This window comes from Phyllostomus hastatus, unplaced genomic scaffold (genome assembly GCF_019186645.2).
Source record: "Phyllostomus hastatus isolate PE091 unplaced genomic scaffold, TTU_PhHast_1.1 phas_scaffold_46, whole genome shotgun sequence".
NCBI lineage: Eukaryota > Metazoa > Chordata > Mammalia > Chiroptera > Phyllostomidae > Phyllostomus > Phyllostomus hastatus.
The window spans coordinates 23,538,948-23,556,025 of record NW_025334032.1 but is presented as its reverse complement, the minus strand read 5'-3'; the positions used below and the strand labels follow the sequence as shown (position 1 = coordinate 23,556,025).

The 17,078-nt window shown below is 39.0% G+C and overlaps 2 protein-coding genes across 2 annotated transcripts in view; both read left to right on the top strand.

Moving 5' to 3' along the window:
• The window catches only part of ADAM9 (ADAM metallopeptidase domain 9), a 97,794-nt gene extending 92,421 nt beyond the window's left edge, over positions 1-5,373 (top strand). The window contains exons 21-22 of the mRNA XM_045821539.1: positions 2,199-2,266; positions 3,932-5,373. Of these exons, the coding sequence (XP_045677495.1) occupies positions 2,199-2,266; positions 3,932-4,025 (162 nt within the window). The 3' untranslated portion in view covers positions 4,026-5,373. The remainder of the gene's footprint in view (positions 1-2,198; positions 2,267-3,931) is intronic.
• A 3,157-nt stretch (positions 5,374-8,530) lies between these two features.
• ADAM32 (ADAM metallopeptidase domain 32) overlaps positions 8,531-17,078 on the top strand; it is a 109,484-nt gene continuing 100,936 nt past the window's right edge. The window contains exon 1 of the mRNA XM_045821800.1: positions 8,531-8,588. Coding sequence (XP_045677756.1) covers positions 8,531-8,588 — 58 coding nt within the window. The remainder of the gene's footprint in view (positions 8,589-17,078) is intronic.

Genomic DNA, 17,078 nt, shown 5'->3' with positions numbered 1-17,078 from the left:
GTTCTCATCTATTATTTCTTTAAACACGCTCTCTCTTCTTAGGTACCCATTATGCTTATGTTGCCCTTCTTAATGGAGATAAAAAATTCTGTTTTTTTTTTTCATTTAAAAAATATTAGTTTTCTTTCCTTTTCCACCTGAATTATTATTTCTAATGTGTTCCTCATCTCATTAATTGAGTGCTTCAGCTCTAGATTTCTGTTTGGTTCTCTTCTAGAGCTTAAATCTCTTTGGTAAAGTACTTCTTTTGTTCATTAATTTTATTTCTGAGCTCATTGAACTGCCTTTCTGAATTTTTTTTGGTATCTCATTGAGTTGCTTCATAACAGATATTTTGAATTCGCTGTCATTTAGATCACAATCCTTTGTCACTTTGAGTTTGGTTTCTGGAAAATCGTTAATCTTTTTGTGATAACCATGTTACTGTGGTTGTTCATGGGTTGTATGTACCATTGTTTGTGAGCAATGACTACGACCCCATTCTCGTTAATAGCTCTGTACCATTCCATCTTATGGATTTACCATAGATTCAAAAACAGGTTGTTTCAAATCTTGTTCCCACCACAAATGAAGCATCAGGTGTTCTTGTACATAGGTTTTTGCAGATGTGTAAAAGTATATGTAAATTCCAAGAAGTGGACTTTATCCCTTTAAAGTGCTGCACCTATGGCTTGTTGGAAGGGGATGGAGACATTTTTTTTTTTTTTTGCATCATTCCTCTATTTTCACAGTATAAGCAAATCACTTCATGGGGCAAAAGAACTAAAAACATCCCCAAAACAAAACATCATCTGTTCCATAACAGGACCCAGAGAATGTTCAAGCTCTTCTTCAACACAGTGCATATTGAGCGTTTTCTGCCACTCACAGAGCTTTGGTTGATAGTGGAGAATACCTTAGTCAAGAACACTTCATCAGTGATTTAGTAATTTCATCTGATCCTTCCCGACTTTTCCTAATGTAATGTGATTTGTGAAAATTTTTCTTGCTTTTACTTTCTTATTTAAGGCTGTGTTATAGAGTCTCACTTTGTTTCAAAACTTTCAACACCTTGTCAAGGAAGAATATAAGGAATCACAAAATCAAGGGTTGTAGATTAGTGGTATCTGTAGCACCACTTAGATACTGTATACATTTGGCAATACAGTTTTGGGAGAGTTTATTTAAAGTATATTGACATAGGCAACAAACAACAAGCATCAGAGAAGTTGTGGAGAAAAGGGAACCCTAGTGCACTGTTGGTGGGAATGCAGACTGGTACAACCACTGTGGAAAACAGTATGGAATTTTCTCAGAAAACTAAAAGTGGATCTACATCTTGACCCAGCAATTCCACTGCCGGGAGTATATCCTAAGAATCCTGAAACACCAATCCAAAAGAACCTATACACCCCAGGGTTCATAGCAGCACAATTTACAATAGCCAAGTGTTAGAAGCAACCTAGATGCCCATCAGTAAATGAATGGATCAAAAAACTATGGTGTGTTTACACAATGGAATTCTATGCAACAGAAAGAAGGAGCTGCTACTCTTTGCGACAGCATGGATGGAACTGGAGAGCATTATGCTTAGCGAAATAAGCCAGGTGGTGAAAGACAAATACCACATGATCTCACCTTTAACAGAAACCTAAACAACAAGACAAACAAACAAGCAAAATATAACCAAAGACACTGGAATAAAGAATAGGCTGACAGTGACTAGAGGGGAGAGGAGAGGGAATTTCAGGGGAAAGGGGAAGTGTTTGCGGGAACAAATATAAAGGACACATGGACAAAAACTAGGGGGGGTGGAACCTGGAGGGAGGTGGAGAGGGCTTGAGGTTGGGCTGGGCTGGGAGTAAAAGGCAGAAAACTGTACTTGAACAACAACTAAAATAAAAAAAATAAAATAAATAAAATATGTTGACATAGAAAATATGTCACCTTTTAACTAAAGTAGTTGGTTATAACTAAGATTATCATACTTTAGTAATATTGACTTTTAAAAAACACATAGCCTTAAAAAAAATAAATTAAGTATTCCCTATTCAGTGGTAAAGATGTTGAATAAGCAAACATTTTTTAATGTTAGCTTTATAATTAAGTTATCTAGTCATTGATTTTAAACATATTGGTTACTTTATATGAAAAACAACAAACTGTGTAGAAAATATATTTATGAGTACATTGTGGTAATGACTCTTTTTCTTTTTTAGCCTGTATATACAAACAGATATCCTGTACCAACTTACGCAGCCAAGCAACCTCAGCAGTTCCCATCAAGGTCTGAAGCCAATTTGCTTAGATTATTTGACTAGAATAAAATTGAGAGCTAATATCTAATGTTTTTTCCTTCTATTTTAATTTGATTTAGGACATGTATTTATTACCAACAGATTAGATCAGGGGTGTGAAACTCCTGGTCTGGGCCAAAATAATTTTAGGACTGTATAAATGTGAGTACTCCTTAACTGTTAGGGAGTTGAAATTACATTCGGCCCTTTGAAGGCAACCGCGAGGCTGATGTGGCCCCTGGTGAAAATGAGTTTGACATCCTTGGATTAGATCACAATTTTGTGTAAGTTTTTTCATATTAGTGTAGTGTCAAATGAAATTTTAAAGAAGCCTCAGCAAGACAGTAAACTGCTGCAGCCACTGGTGTACATGAGGTTCAGAAAGGAGGGCCAGTAACGTGCCCAGCAGTGGGAAACCGGGTGGGTGGGACTAGGCGCCAGAGAACTAGCAGGGAGATGAGGGATTGCGGGGCTAAGTTCCAGGAGAGGCAGGCAGCCTGGTGATGACCCCAGCCTGGGGGGCCTTTTCCTGTCGCAGACGTGCTTATCTGTTCAGAAAGGGAGCACTGAGAGATTAGGAAGCTGAAGAGAGCTTTCAACGAACTCACAGGGCTGAAGGGACAGAGATTGGAGCCCTGCCAAGGAGAAGATACCCTGACAAACATCCCAGGTTTTGCATTGCAACCCAGGGTTAAGGGTGAACTAGTGCTCAACTTATTGCTGCAGTTTTTTTTTTTTAAATATTTGGCCCCCAACTGAAAAAAAAAAACAGACATGGAAGAAAAAGAAAATGTGGCTAAAACTAGGAAAAGCAATTGACCATAGAAACAGACTCGGAGGTCATCCAGTCAGTAGAGTTATCAGATAAAGACTTTAAAATAACTGTGGTGATTATTGTATAGAACTGATAGTCAAGATTGAGAATTTCGGCACAGAACTAGAAACTTTTTAAAAAAGGAACCAAATTAAAGACTTAGTAGATGGGCTTAAAATCAGTAAGAAAGAAGAACATTTTACTGTATTTTGCATCACATAAAATGCATCCCACCCCTTCCATCCCGAGAAGTCTTTTCAAATTACAACTGAATTGCAACTCTGAGATGGGTTCTCCTGTATAATCTTTATTATACAATAAGAGTGTGTTCAAATCCAACAGAACATCAAAAGAAGACTATGTAAATTGTGAGACAGGTACTCACTAGGTAATGCAGTATGTAATTGGATTAGTGGTATACTAGAATCGATTGAAGTGGTTAAGGAAAGGACTTCTGGAGGTTGAAGCATCAGGATTGAGAAGGACAGGTATAGAAGTCATAGTCAGTTTAACTCTGAGAGTGGATATTATGTGTGAGAGACCTGGAATTTTACCTCTGTGTATATTTGTAAGGTTTGTACTTACAGTAATTCACTGCCCTTAATGCACATAGTGTCCAGAGCCTTCACACAACATTGCAGATTATGGAATAGCATTAATGTAGTGCCGGCACTCCACTTTAGACTCTCTTTAACCACTGCACATCAGGGTAGTAATAATCTCAGAATATAACGTATGCTTAAGAATGGTGAGCGATGTTCAGGACGGTGGGTTTGCAGTGAATGTAGCATTGTTCCATTCAGCTGAAACACATGATTAACTGTGTTTTTCCTTCTCACAGGCCCCCTCCACCACAACCGAAAGTATCATCTCAGGGAAATTTAATTCCTGCTCGTCCTGCTCCTGCACCTCCTTTATATAATTCCCTCACTTGATTGTTTTCCCTTTCCTCCTGCAGACATCTTCAGGGAACTAAGATAATACTTTTTTTTTCTTGATATTTTCTTGAAAATCCTTTCTTCCTGCTGCAACTATGAATGGAAGCAAAACACCGCAAAACAAACTTTACTAACACAGAAAAACAGAAAATGGAAAGTGGGAATTGAGAAATATAAGAAATTCAATGAAATCAGGGAATTTAGAATAATTTTCATTTCCATCACTGAATAAGTCTTATTCAGTCATCTGTGAAGTTAATGCACCTAACATGGATTGTTATTTTGAACATGTTACTGTAATGATTCTCAAATTAACTGTATTGGTTTAAGATTTGTTATTGTGTGCTTAAATGTAACTATGAATTTTGACCTTAGTTATCCTTAATGTAGTTTCAGGTTGAACATGTGATAATCTAATACCTGTGAAAACTGACTCATTAACTGCCAATAATATCTAATATTTTTCGTCTTGCACAGACTAATAATCATCATATGCTAGGATCTTGAATAGACGTTTGTTCTGTCTTCAGAAGAATGCACAAAACCCACATTTAAGATGTTATATTACTTTTTAAGTACAAAATACACTACAAGTGTATATGTGTGTATTCACACACAGTTATTATCTTTTATTTTTATGATGGTTCTATGGATAAATGATTCTATGGATTCTATGGATAATAGATTCTATGGATCTATCTATGGATAATGAATATTAGAAAGGTTAATTTAATAATAGAATTCTATTGTGAATCATGTTAAAACATGACATCCTTTTACAATAGCATTATTTTAATAAAATATAAACTTTAAGGTACGACATATTTAATAGAACTAATCAGATATGCTGTTGATTCATGGCTGTAACAAAGCAGGAGCAATTGTATTTTCAATCAGTGGAGCTGTTATAAAACCACTTGAGAATTTCATGAGCACTTTAACTAAGTTTAAAATCTGAAACTTCAAAGCTTGCTATTAATATAATTTAGAATGTTTACATTTACTAAGGTGTGCTGGAACATGTCTTCTATTGACACTTTTTCAAAGAAATTAGGTTGGAGAGAGGAAGGACGCAAAGATTTTCTTAGATAAGTGCAAAAAAGTTATGTGGTGTCTGTGAGGTATCATCGCAACTGTGTTAAAAAAGAATTTTACTATGGAAGCAATGGTATCAATAGTAAAATTTTAAGCACTTAAATATTTTACATAACCTTTCATAATAAAGTTTAATAATAGGTTTATTAACTGAATTTGATTAGTTTTTCCAAAAATTTTGGTTTGTGTATATATACATATGCAAATATAACATTTACAATAAATAAAATACTTGAAATTCTGTTTTGCATTGCCTAGTACTTCCTACTTAGTTATTTATAACTGTATTAATTAAAACATTATGCTCTGGCTGGTGTGGCTCAGTGGATTGAGTGCTCCCCTGTGAACCAAAGGGTTGCTGGTTCGATTCCCAGTCAGGGCACATGCCTGGATTGTGGGCCAGGTCTCAGTTGGTAGCAGGAGAGAGGCAACCACACATTGATGTTTCTCTCCCTCTCTTTCTTACCCCCTTCCCCTCTCTCTAAAAATAAATAAAATCTTACAAAAAAACCATTATATTGGACAAAACTACTATACCAGTCAAACTTTTACAGATATTTCACTAATTTTTTTACTCTTCTGTCAAACTGTGCACAATGGCTTTTTGTTATTAAAGGAAAACATTAGTTTTGAAAAAGATATTTCAGTTCTCTGAAGATGGTACATTGTTTTAACAACCAGATATACATTAAACGTTATAAATAATTCCAAATGAAGAATCTTCATTTCAATTTAAATCCCTGAATGAATTCATATAAAACTAAAATATTTGTCTTTCATTCATTTGACTACAATTGTAATTCATATCACTGGAATTTTACAGTTGGTAATAAGTATGTAATTTAAAACTTTTCTTGGAATGAATTCCTTGAATCTTTAAATATTTAGAAAGTTTTTCTAAATGACTATTTAATCAGTTGAAATTCTTTTACTTTCATATATATTCACAAATTTATATGCTTTTGACTTTGGTTTGTCTTTGAATTGCTAGTAAAAGTTGTTAAATTTTATGGTCATAGAGCCCACTTCTAACTTTGAAAATATTAAAGGGCTTCCTTGCCATCTGCTGAAGATATCTTAATAATTGAGGATAAATTACACCTAACTTGGGTATAACTGACTGTATGTTCACAAACTTACCTTGTTAGGGTATTGCATTTTCCCTTCCTATCAAGCAAATGTCTAGGTCTCTAACAATAGAGTAAAGCACAATGCAGGTTTTCCAAGCACAAATCAGATTTTATTAAGTTTCAGAAATATTTATTGAAATTCTGCCATCTTGCAGGTTCTATATTAGGCAGTGTGATATGTAAGTTCTGGATGGAATTGCCTCCTGTAATGGAGAGAGCCATATACACTAAGATTAATATAAAATCTGCTCTATTAAAGATTTATTGAAGGTTGAGGAGAGGGGAAAAACCAAAGAAATAACTAGAAATATACTCAAAATTGGCAAGTCAAAGCATTTACTAGAATTCTAATGCTAGGAAATGAGACCAGATTTTTGCCTCAGCAGCTCTAAAAACTGTTAGTGTAGCATTGGCTGTTCCTGTTGAGATACAAACTAGATGTGTGTTTTTGTTGCCTTACTTTAGCTCATGCTCTTCTTTTTGGGTTTAGATTGCTCTGTTTAAACCCTATGCATCCATAAAATTGCATCTGAAATGTCAGAGTACTTGTGGTGATTCCCTAAGTGAGCTTTTTTCGTAACCCCGCTCCCTTCACCCTGCCTTTTATTTTGTGTGTCTACTTTTCCATTAAGTAGTATGAGAATTCCTTCTTTGGGATTTGAAAAGAATTAAAAGATAGTGCATATAGGTGGAGACTGGGGTGAGGCTGAGAGGGAGGAGGCATTGCAGTCTAAGGGAATAATTAGGCTTTGTTCATTCAGGAAAGACCAGAGGTCAAGGTGGCCGAAGCACTGCGGGTGGGAGAAAAGAGGTGGCAGCCTGGGTTGGAATGTAGAAAATGTTGAACACTGTTTTAAGTAGAATTTTCTACTGGGACCTACTGTAACTGGACAAGAATCTTGTCCATCTCATTCACTGCACGAATGAATGTTCATTGTACTGAGAAGTTACTGAACAAGAGAATCACCAGTGTGAATTTTAGCCAAGGCCCTGTGGAGAACCAGATTGATTAGAGGAAATGGTAGGTAGAGTCTGGGTAGAAAGTGTGTTTGGATAGGGAGGGAAAAACAAACCAACCACAGCAGGCTCTCTTCAAAGATATCGAAATCTACTCACTGTCTCCATTCTTGGAATCTAGTTAAGAAACCATCCAGCTAGTTTTTGTTCTTTTAGAAACCTAGCTTTACCTGGTTGGCATAGCTCAGTGGATTGAGGGTGGGCTGTGAACCAGGCATCGCAGGTTCGATTCCCAGTCAGGGCACATGCCTGGGTTGCAGGCCATGGCCCCCAGCAACCGCACATTGATGTCTTTCTCTCTCCCCCCACTTCCCTTCCCTCTCTAAAAATAAAATAAATAAAATGTTTTAAAAAAGAAAGAAACCTAGCTTTAGTAAATCTATGTATATTTGTGTGTGTGTTCACATATTTTTATTTCCATTTAATTAAAAAAAATTAAATTTATTGGAGTGACAATGGTTAATACGATTATATAGGTTTTGACTGTATTCAATTATGCATCATCTATATTGCATTGGGTGCCCACCACCTGAAGTCAAATCTTCCATTATCATACATTGACCCCCTTATCCCTTACTATCCTTCCGCTCTCTTCCCTCTGATAACCGTCATACTGTTGTCTGTGTCTAGGAGTTTTTGTTTTTCTTGTTTGTTCATTTGTTGCTTTCAGTTTTATATCTCACATAGTGAAGTCGTATGGTTAACTTTTTCTGATATTTCGCTTACTATGATATTCTCAAGATCCATCCATGTCACAAATGGCAATACTCGATTTTTCTTATGGCTGAGTAGTCATTGTATGTGTGCCATATCTTTATCCAATCTGTTTTGTGTATAGTTTTGATTTCAGAAAGTATTAACGTCCGTCTTTTCAAGCACCTGGGTGTGTCTGATACAAAACGCATAATGAACGTGTTAGCTCTTCCAGGCCCGTGAATCGACAGCAAGAGACAGATTTGCAGGAGGACAGTTGGGAGGGAGTGGCTGGGATGGGTAACTTTAGAGGAGTGACAGGCTACCCGGTAGAGCGGCCCTCGGGGAAGGGAGCGAGATTGACCCTGGGCGTGGGCTGATTATAGGACGGCACACCTGCGGGGTGCAAACCTCCAACTGCCACGGCCCGGCGAGAACGTGGCTCCGGAGGGTGCGGGAGGAGGCCTTGGGGATCCGCCCCGCCCCCACCCCGCGGTCGGGTGCGGCGCTTTCCGAGCCAACTAACGGCTGCACGCTCAGTATTCGCCTGGAGCCGAGGACACCAGCATGTTCCGCCTAATGATGCTCTTTGCTGGTCTCTGTGGATCGCTCGCGTCCAGACTCGGTAAGCCAACGGAGACCCTGTTATTCTGGTCTGGGGCGGAGGAAGGGTTTTCTCTCAACGCACACCAGCTTCCGTCCAAGTCAGACTGGGGGCCTACCCCTATTAAAAACCGGCGGGGGTTCCTTACCTGCTTTTTGGTTTTGTTTGCCCCGTCACCCTGGAAGCTAGGCTGTGTTTGGACGTCTGGCCTTAGAAGTGACGCGGGAGAGAAGATATCAGTAAGCTCAAGGACAATTCCCTTCCTCTCTGAATTTGGGTTTGGCCTTTCTTGCAGGCCTGTCATGCACGTCATCAAACTGCCTCAAAGTTTCTGGCACTCCAAAGCACCCAAGAAACTTCTCGAACTCCACTCAAACTCCAAAAAACTGACTTTTCTGAGCTCTTTCCTCATTGGTTTCAACACTTGTCTTGCATACAGTGTTAATTTGTCCTGCAATACAAGATAATATTTGAAGCAACAAATGAGTTTGATTATTGTGAGTCAGATTTTGGTTCAAAAGTGGGGAACTTCCAGGAAAAAGGCAGGTAGCATTTAGTTTCCACCATTCCCAACGTTGTTTCATTCAGGGGAGGCACATCTTCCCAATGTCCAGTTCCATTACAGATCTCGTTGCCCTTCCGTAGGGACCTGTTATGAGAGGTTACATTGTAGTCATGCAGACTGGAACACTGCATGAACTTTTTAAAAAAGTATATTTTATTGATTATGCTATTACAGTTGTCCCAATTGTTTTCTCCCCTTTCTCTCCTCCTCCCTGCACCCCCCTCTCCAGTATTTCTCCCCAGCCCCACCTTAGTTCATGTCCATGGGTTGTACATTTAAGCTCTTTGGCTTCTCCATTTCCTATACTATTCTTGACCTCCTCCTGTCTATTTTGTACCTATCAATTATGCTTCTTATTTTCTGTACCTCATTCCCATTCTCCTCCCCCTCACCATCCCTGTTGTTAACGGTCCATGTGATCTCCATTTCTGTGATTTTGTTCCTGTTCTAGCTGTTGGCTTAGCTTTAGTTTTTTAGTTTCAGTGGTTGATAGTTGTGAGTTTGTTGTCATTTTACTATTTATAATTTTTGATCTTCTATTTCTTAGATAAGTCCCTTTAACATTTCATATAATAATGGCCTGGTGATGATGAACTCCTTTAACTTGACCTTGTCTGGGAAACACTTTATCTGCCCTTCCATTCTAAATGATAGTTTTGCTGGAATAGAGTAATCTTGGATGTACGTCCTTGCCTGTCATGACTTGGAGTACCCTGCCTGTAAGGTTTCTTTTGAGAAATCAGCTAATAACCTTATGGGAACTCCTTTGTAGGTAACTCTCTCCTTTCCTCTTGCTGCTTTTAAGATTGTCTCCTTATTTTTAATCTTGGGTAACTTAATGATGATGTGCCTTGGTGTGTTCCTCATTGGGTCCAATTTCTTTGGGACTCTCTGGGCTTCCTGGACTTCCTGAAAGTCTATTTCCTTCACCAGATTGGGGGAAGTTTTCCTTCATTATTTTTTCAAATAAGTTTTCAATATCTTACTCTTACTCTTCTCCTTCTGGCACCCCTATGATTCAAATGTTGGTACATTTAAACTTGTCCCAGAGGTTTCTAACCCTCTCCTCATTTTTTTGCATTCTTGTTTCTTCATTCTGTGCATGAACTCACTTTTGAATCATATAAGAGCATATAGTTATAGGCATCCAATGGAAGTTAACTTCATGTTTTTACACACCAGGACCATTCATATTTTCAAAACATAAGGAAAGGTAACTAGTCAATGTCTAAATCTGAGTGAGGGTTATATACCTTTATGAGCAAGGAGGTCCCAATGGAAGGTAGTTATTTCTGGGGCATGTCTTCCAGAGGGAAGGCAATATGTGTTTCATAGAAGCAAAAACAGAACCCTACCAGTCCAGTTTTTTCATCACTTTAGGGATAGAGATCAGGTCACCAGCTCAGGAACCTCAAGAGCATGCTTTGCTGTAGCACAGATCCAAACGCCTGTGAGATTTTCAGATTCAGAAAGCTTCTGTAGGGTAGGAACAAAAGGGTGTAATAAAGTGTAATTCTTAGCATGTAGGTTACAAAAAAGAGGCCAAATCAAGAGCTTAAACTATTAACAGTAGCCATTGTAAGAACTCAAGAAAGGTGGCTGGTATATTAGCTAACACATGAGTTCTAAGTGAAATAAAAGTTGATGAGCTGGAGGTTATAAGAATAGCATGTAAGAATATAAGAATAGTTTTTCTGAATTACAAGGTCTTACCACTATGAGTTACATATTGTCAGGCACTTTCAGCACATAGAAAAGTGGATAAAAGAGTTCTTCTGACAAATTGTGCAGAGGAAAAAGCATGAGGTTGTATCGGCCTGGTTCAGAGGCTTAGGAAAGCTGTCTGTTCAGATGGTGTCTGCTGCTTCTGCTCCTTGGAAATGTTGAGCTTTAGGTCTCCAACAGGGGCAGATTGCCATGTAGGTGTTGGAGCTTTCTTCAAATGAGAAACGTGAGTCCAGGAATCTATGCCTCTAAATTCAGCTGGTAAGGCCCCTCCCCCTGGGTTGTAGAGCATCCTTATGGAGATGTCTGTTCCAATGGACAAAATCTCCGGGATGTCAGTTGTGGAGCAGGTCTTCATCTCCTGGGAGTGTGCTCTGAAGACACTGCTGGACTAGTTGGCTGCTTTCCTTTAAAGCCTCAATTAATCCCTGGCACTAAGACAATATACGAGGTCTGTCCAGAAGGTATCCAGCCATGTAATATGAAAAATAGAAACACTTATTGAAGAAGATACAAGATACAGGAAACATTATACACAGGACAATGATACCACAGTCCCTTTCAAAGTAGGCACGCTGGGACCTCACACAGTTCTCCCAGTGGTTATCAGCTGTTCTATTGCATTTTCCCTGAATCTCAGCAATGGTCTGAAATCTCTTCCCTTTCAAAGGTGATTTTAGTTTTGGGAAAAGCCAGAAGTTACAGGCTACCAAATCTGGGCTGTAGGGGGGCTGAGTCACTTGGGTAATTTGATGTTTCACTAAAAACTCTGCATGAGATGTGATGCATGAGTGGGCTTGTTGTGATGAAGCTGCCAATCACCATTTTCCCATAGCTGTGGCCTTCTGAATCATCCAAATAGTTTCCACAGAGCTTAATTCAAAATTTGATGCAGATTCATTGGTCTACTTACTCAGTTATTTTTCTCTCAGTTATTTTGAATGTGACGGCCATACAGTACACATGCTCACTCAATGGCGTCCACTGCTCCCTTTGACTAGTACAGTGAAGTCGTTATTGGTCATGCATGCTCATTTCAGTCCACTCTCCTTGGCTGCCAGGTTATATCAGTGTTGTGCAAACTGTTCTCATTATGTTAAATCAACGAGAAAGTTCACAGGTTTGATTTCTGGTCAGGGCATATGCCTAGGTTTCGGGTTCCATCCCAGCTGGGGCAATTACAAGAGGCAAGTGATTGATACTTCTCTCTCCTATCATGTTTCTCTTTCTCTTTTTCTCCTTCTCTTCCCCTCTCTCTCTAAAAAAAAATCAATAAGCGTTTCTTTGGGTGAGGGTTAAAAATAAAAGGAGCCAGAGTGGGATACTGACACCTAGGAAGATGTACCATATTGGGGGTTAGTGGACATGCCAGCTCCTTGTTGTCTGGTGAAGACAAGGCTGTGAAAACAGATGTCAGAAGGCACCGCCACGCGCAATTCTGGACTTGTGCTCACAAAGGCAGATGCAGTGAATTGTGTTTTTTTTTTCCTTTTAGCCTTCCTTAAACATTTTTTTTGATGCTTTGCTCTATTATTATAGACCTGTTCTTCTTAACCCAACTTTTTCCTCTTTAAGTTATGGGTTTCTATTATTATATTAACAACTGATGACCCCATCATAGTACCAAAATATTCCCCAAAGTGGAGTTAAAAATTTTATCCAAACACAAAACAGGGTGTGTGACCCTGTATAATGTAAAGGATAGATAGAAGGAAGTCACCCTAAATCCCTATCTGTTTAGGCCTTTCCTGTGAGAAAGGGAACAGGGAAGAGGAGAAATCTATGCGTATCACTGAGCTTGAGAACTCTGTTTGGGGCTCCCAGGGTGATTTCTGTCTCCTGGCTTTCCTCTACCTCCCAGACTCCTCATAGACCTTGGGCAGTCACCCAATTCTGCCGCGTAACATGTGCCAGCCACCAGCGACCCAAGCTCCTACTTTTTGCGGAATGATAACGCTTTGAATTTTCCATGGTGGTCTCCAGATTTGTTGCTGAGAATGAGTTCTTCACACTTCACCAGCCTGTCCTACTCATAAACCATCCAGACATAGAGGTGAAGGCATGTGACCTTGGGAGGCCCAGAGCCCATGTAATCAGACTACCAGAAAATGGTGCCATTTTCTATATTTGGGGTCCTGCTGGGAGCATCTGTGTCTGTCAAGACCAAGGTGTAAGGGTTTACCTGGATCAAGGCCATTCCATGCAATACTAGTGGGCTGGTTTTTAATCTGGGTAGGTATCAGCACTTTGCCTGACTCATCAACCTCTGCCCAAGCATATTTGACCTGCAGCAGGTGCTATGGTCTCTTGTTTACTTCCTGCAGCCTCAAGGGCCTGGACCACTGAGGTCCATGGGCATTCCAGAGCCCAGCAGGTGGACAGCTGGGATAGCTGCAGGAGGCCAGGTGCAGCTCAGCAGTACCAACTTGGAACAGTATTCACTAATCTATTTTGAGTTAATTTTTGTATATGGTGTAAGGTAGAGTTTCAACTTTTTAAAATTCACTTTGATTTCTTTTTATTAACTGTGGCCTGCCATTATTTATTCCTACTAATACTTTCAGCTGTTAAATTCTATCTGTGCTAATGTTAACATTACTACATCAACTCCTCTTTGATTAACATTTGTTGTAAACATACTTCCCCATTTTATGTGACAAAGCCCTTAGTGCTCACTTAGTCTCTATGTTTTTGCCTACATTACTTGGCCTTTTTCCACTAAGTTGGGTCAATTAGCACTTGCTTATGGGGTTGAGAAGAAGAGATGCATCAATTTTGGATCAAGGCAATTAAGTGTACGTGTCCCTCTTCCGTCTTTTCTGATGCACAGTGACCTTAGAAGCCAGTAGTGCCTGATTATGTCAATCTTTGAGTTCAGTTTGCAAGATCCCGTAGCATCACACAGTCTGAATTTTGCCTCTGTCACAGCCCAGCTGTGAGCTAGAAACTTGCATAAAATAAATATAGCTATAAAATTATATTAATATTTTGTCGCTGCCATGAAAAAGTATACCACTAACTATAGACATTATTCCTGTGCAGTTCTGGAGGCCAGCAATACAGAATCAAGATACTGATTTCTTTTGAAAACTAGGACAAATAATCTCTTATTCCTCTTTCCTAGATTCTGAGGACTGCCAGAAATTCTCAGTATTTCTTGAAGACATACCAGTCTAGTATGTGCGTCTGTCTGCATATGGCAGTCTCCTCTGTTCTTCTCCCCTTCTCTTACTTAGAGGACGCATGTCATTGGATTTAGGGTCCACCCTAATCTGGAATGGTCTCACCTCAAATCCTTAGCTAGTAACACCTTTCAAAGATTCTTTTTTTAAAAAAGATTTTACTTTATTTATTTTTTTAGAGAAGGAAGGGAGGGAGAAAGAGAGAGAGAGAGAAACATCAATATGGGGTTCCTGGGGGTCATGGCCTGCAACCCAGGCATGTACCCTGACTGGGAATTGAACCTGCGACACTTTGGTTCGCAGCCCGCACTCAATCCACTGAGCTACACCAGCCAGGGCTCAGATTCTTTTTTCCAAACAAGGTTGCGTCCACGGGTTCTGAGTGGATATATCTTTTGCTGGGGTGCGGGGAATCATGATTCAAACCACTGTATATGCCAATGAGGACATGTCTTTGCTTCAGAACCTCAGGGGCCTTTACTGACATTCTCCTAGTGGGGCTTAACTTACATCTGCCACAGATCCCTAGTGCACTGTGGTTTCTCCTGGCCTTAAATGAGAAACGTGAGAGCTGCTTGCACAGAAGCCTCGGTTAGCTGAGGAGTTTTCTTTTACTTGGGCATCTCACAAAGCTGGCAGCCTATGATTTTTCAGTAAAATGGTCAAAGCAACACAGCCATATGTTATGTATGTTGCCTCCAAAATCCAAATGCCTCTTGCTATTTACTATAGAGGTTATTTTCTAGTGTCTCTAGTCTACTAGGCTATTACAGGTGGATTTTTCTTGTGCATGGAGTATTTAATCAAGACTTTGGCACTCCTGCTTCTTGCCAAGGCATCTCATACACTTGTTAGTTCAGGTCTTGCAGGCATGATATTATGAATGTAGATTCCAGAATGACTTCCTCTTAGATGTTATATTAATTTCCTGTTGTTGCTATAACAAATTTATTATCTTACAGTTCTATAAAAATGGGTCTCATTGGGCTAAAATCAAGGGGTTGGCCTTGCTCTCTTCCTTCCAGAGGCTGTGGTAGACAATCTGTTTCTTTGCTCTTTCCAAATTCTAATGGCTGTTTGCATTCCTTGGCTTGTGTTCCCTTCCTCCATCTTTAAAGCCAAGAGCATTGGGCTGAGTTCTTTTCACACTGCCATCTCTCTGGTTCTCTCTTCTGTTTCTCCTCTCCCACTTTTTAAAAAAATTTTATTTTAATTGATGTTGAAGTACAATTTTCTGTCTTTTACTCCCATCCCAGCCCACTCACCTATCCCTCCCCTCCTCCCTCCCATTTCCACCTGCCCCTAGTTTTCTATCCATGTGTCCTTTATACTTGTTCCTGTAAACCCTCTTCCACTTTTAAGGTTCCTTGTGATTAAATCATGACCACAACTAATCCAGGATAGTCTCTGTATTTTAAGTTCAGCTGATAAGCAACATTAATTCTCAATTACAATTTGCCAAGTACTGTAACATATTCATGGGTTCTTGGGATTAGGACAAGGACATCTTTGGGAGGGTTATTCTGTCCACCGCAGAGTGTGATATGTGTAGAGTCTCAGTAGGAACAGAACTAGAGATGGTAAACACCTGAGGCAATATGGATAGCAAAGGTGTAATGCCGTCACTGCCAACCAAGTGATAATGCAAACTTGTGGCGGCAATTCTCTGCTTATTGGGATAGAGTAAACCACCTTTTCCTACCCGTGGGGTTGCATACAGGTGCCAATGCCACAGTCGATTTGCTTCCCTAAGGAGACCATATTTTGAACAATATTAGTTATTTCAATCATCACCTGATTAAACTTAAAACAACTATTCTCTATTATCTCATTTGCTCAGAGCAAACAAATAAAATGGGAATATAATAGGGATTTTAGTTCTTTTATTCATTAGATTCCATAGTGGGAGTACTTTTCTGGATTCAGAAAGACTTTTGGTTTAATTTTTTGGTGAGGGTGAAAATGATATTCAGAGTTTTCTCTCTGGCCCTTCCTACCATAATAATTCTCACCCTGTGGGTTAGGTAGGCTAGATGGGGGTTGAACAAGTCACTGATTATTTCTAGTTCCACAGATGGCTCCGTAACTGGGCAAATTGTGTTAGGGTTAACTTGTAGGCCTGTGAGAACACTCGTAGATTTGAGCTTTAATCATCTGACTCTTTCTGGTAAGCATGCATTTTTTAGGTCCTCAAAAATTACTATTAGCTTAGATCCAGTATTCATTATTCCACAGAAGGCTTAGTAATTGGGTTTTCATTTTGTGGTTCCAATCTGAGGACTTTTCTTCTAATTGATCAGTTCATCCTACTTACATTTATTGATAAGACAGATTTTTAATCTCTGTGCTTCTTATTTATGTCATACTTTATTGATCCCATGCTCCTGTTTTGGTAAAACATCTTTTGCCATAAAAATCTGTGACAACTTATTTTTTGGGTGCCTTGTGTATGCTCTTGTCCCTTAATTTGGAATATTTATAATCTATTTTATATAATAGATTTAATCCTTTATTTAGGTAGTAGTAACTAGTGATTTCCTCACTGTGATTAGGAAATTTAGTATTTTACTACTTTCTCCTACCTCCTGCTCTCTCCTTTATTACAGGACTGTGGTTTTAATTCTTCTGTGCCTTTATATCATTAAACAATAGGTTTCTACTTCTCCCACTCCATTTTCAGCTTTAAGTCAGATTTTTTTGCCCACAGTGCAATAAATTTGAGGAAATCAGTATGCACATATGGTATCTCTCTTCTTCTGCTATACTTTGTGACATTATTTTATATATTATTCTGCCTATGTAATCATAATTTATAACATTTGCATTTAATTGAATAACTACAATTTCCATAGTTGCTTTAACCTTTATTCTATATTTAAGTTTATTTAATGCTCACTACTAGTAGGCCTTTTTCCTCACCTGTGTTTTTGTCTTTATTGGGAGAAGTTCATCTACCTTTCACGACAGCACGTGTGAGCTGTATTACTTAAGTTTTTGCTTGTAGACCCTTGTCTTTTGTCTCCATGTTTCAATAACAGT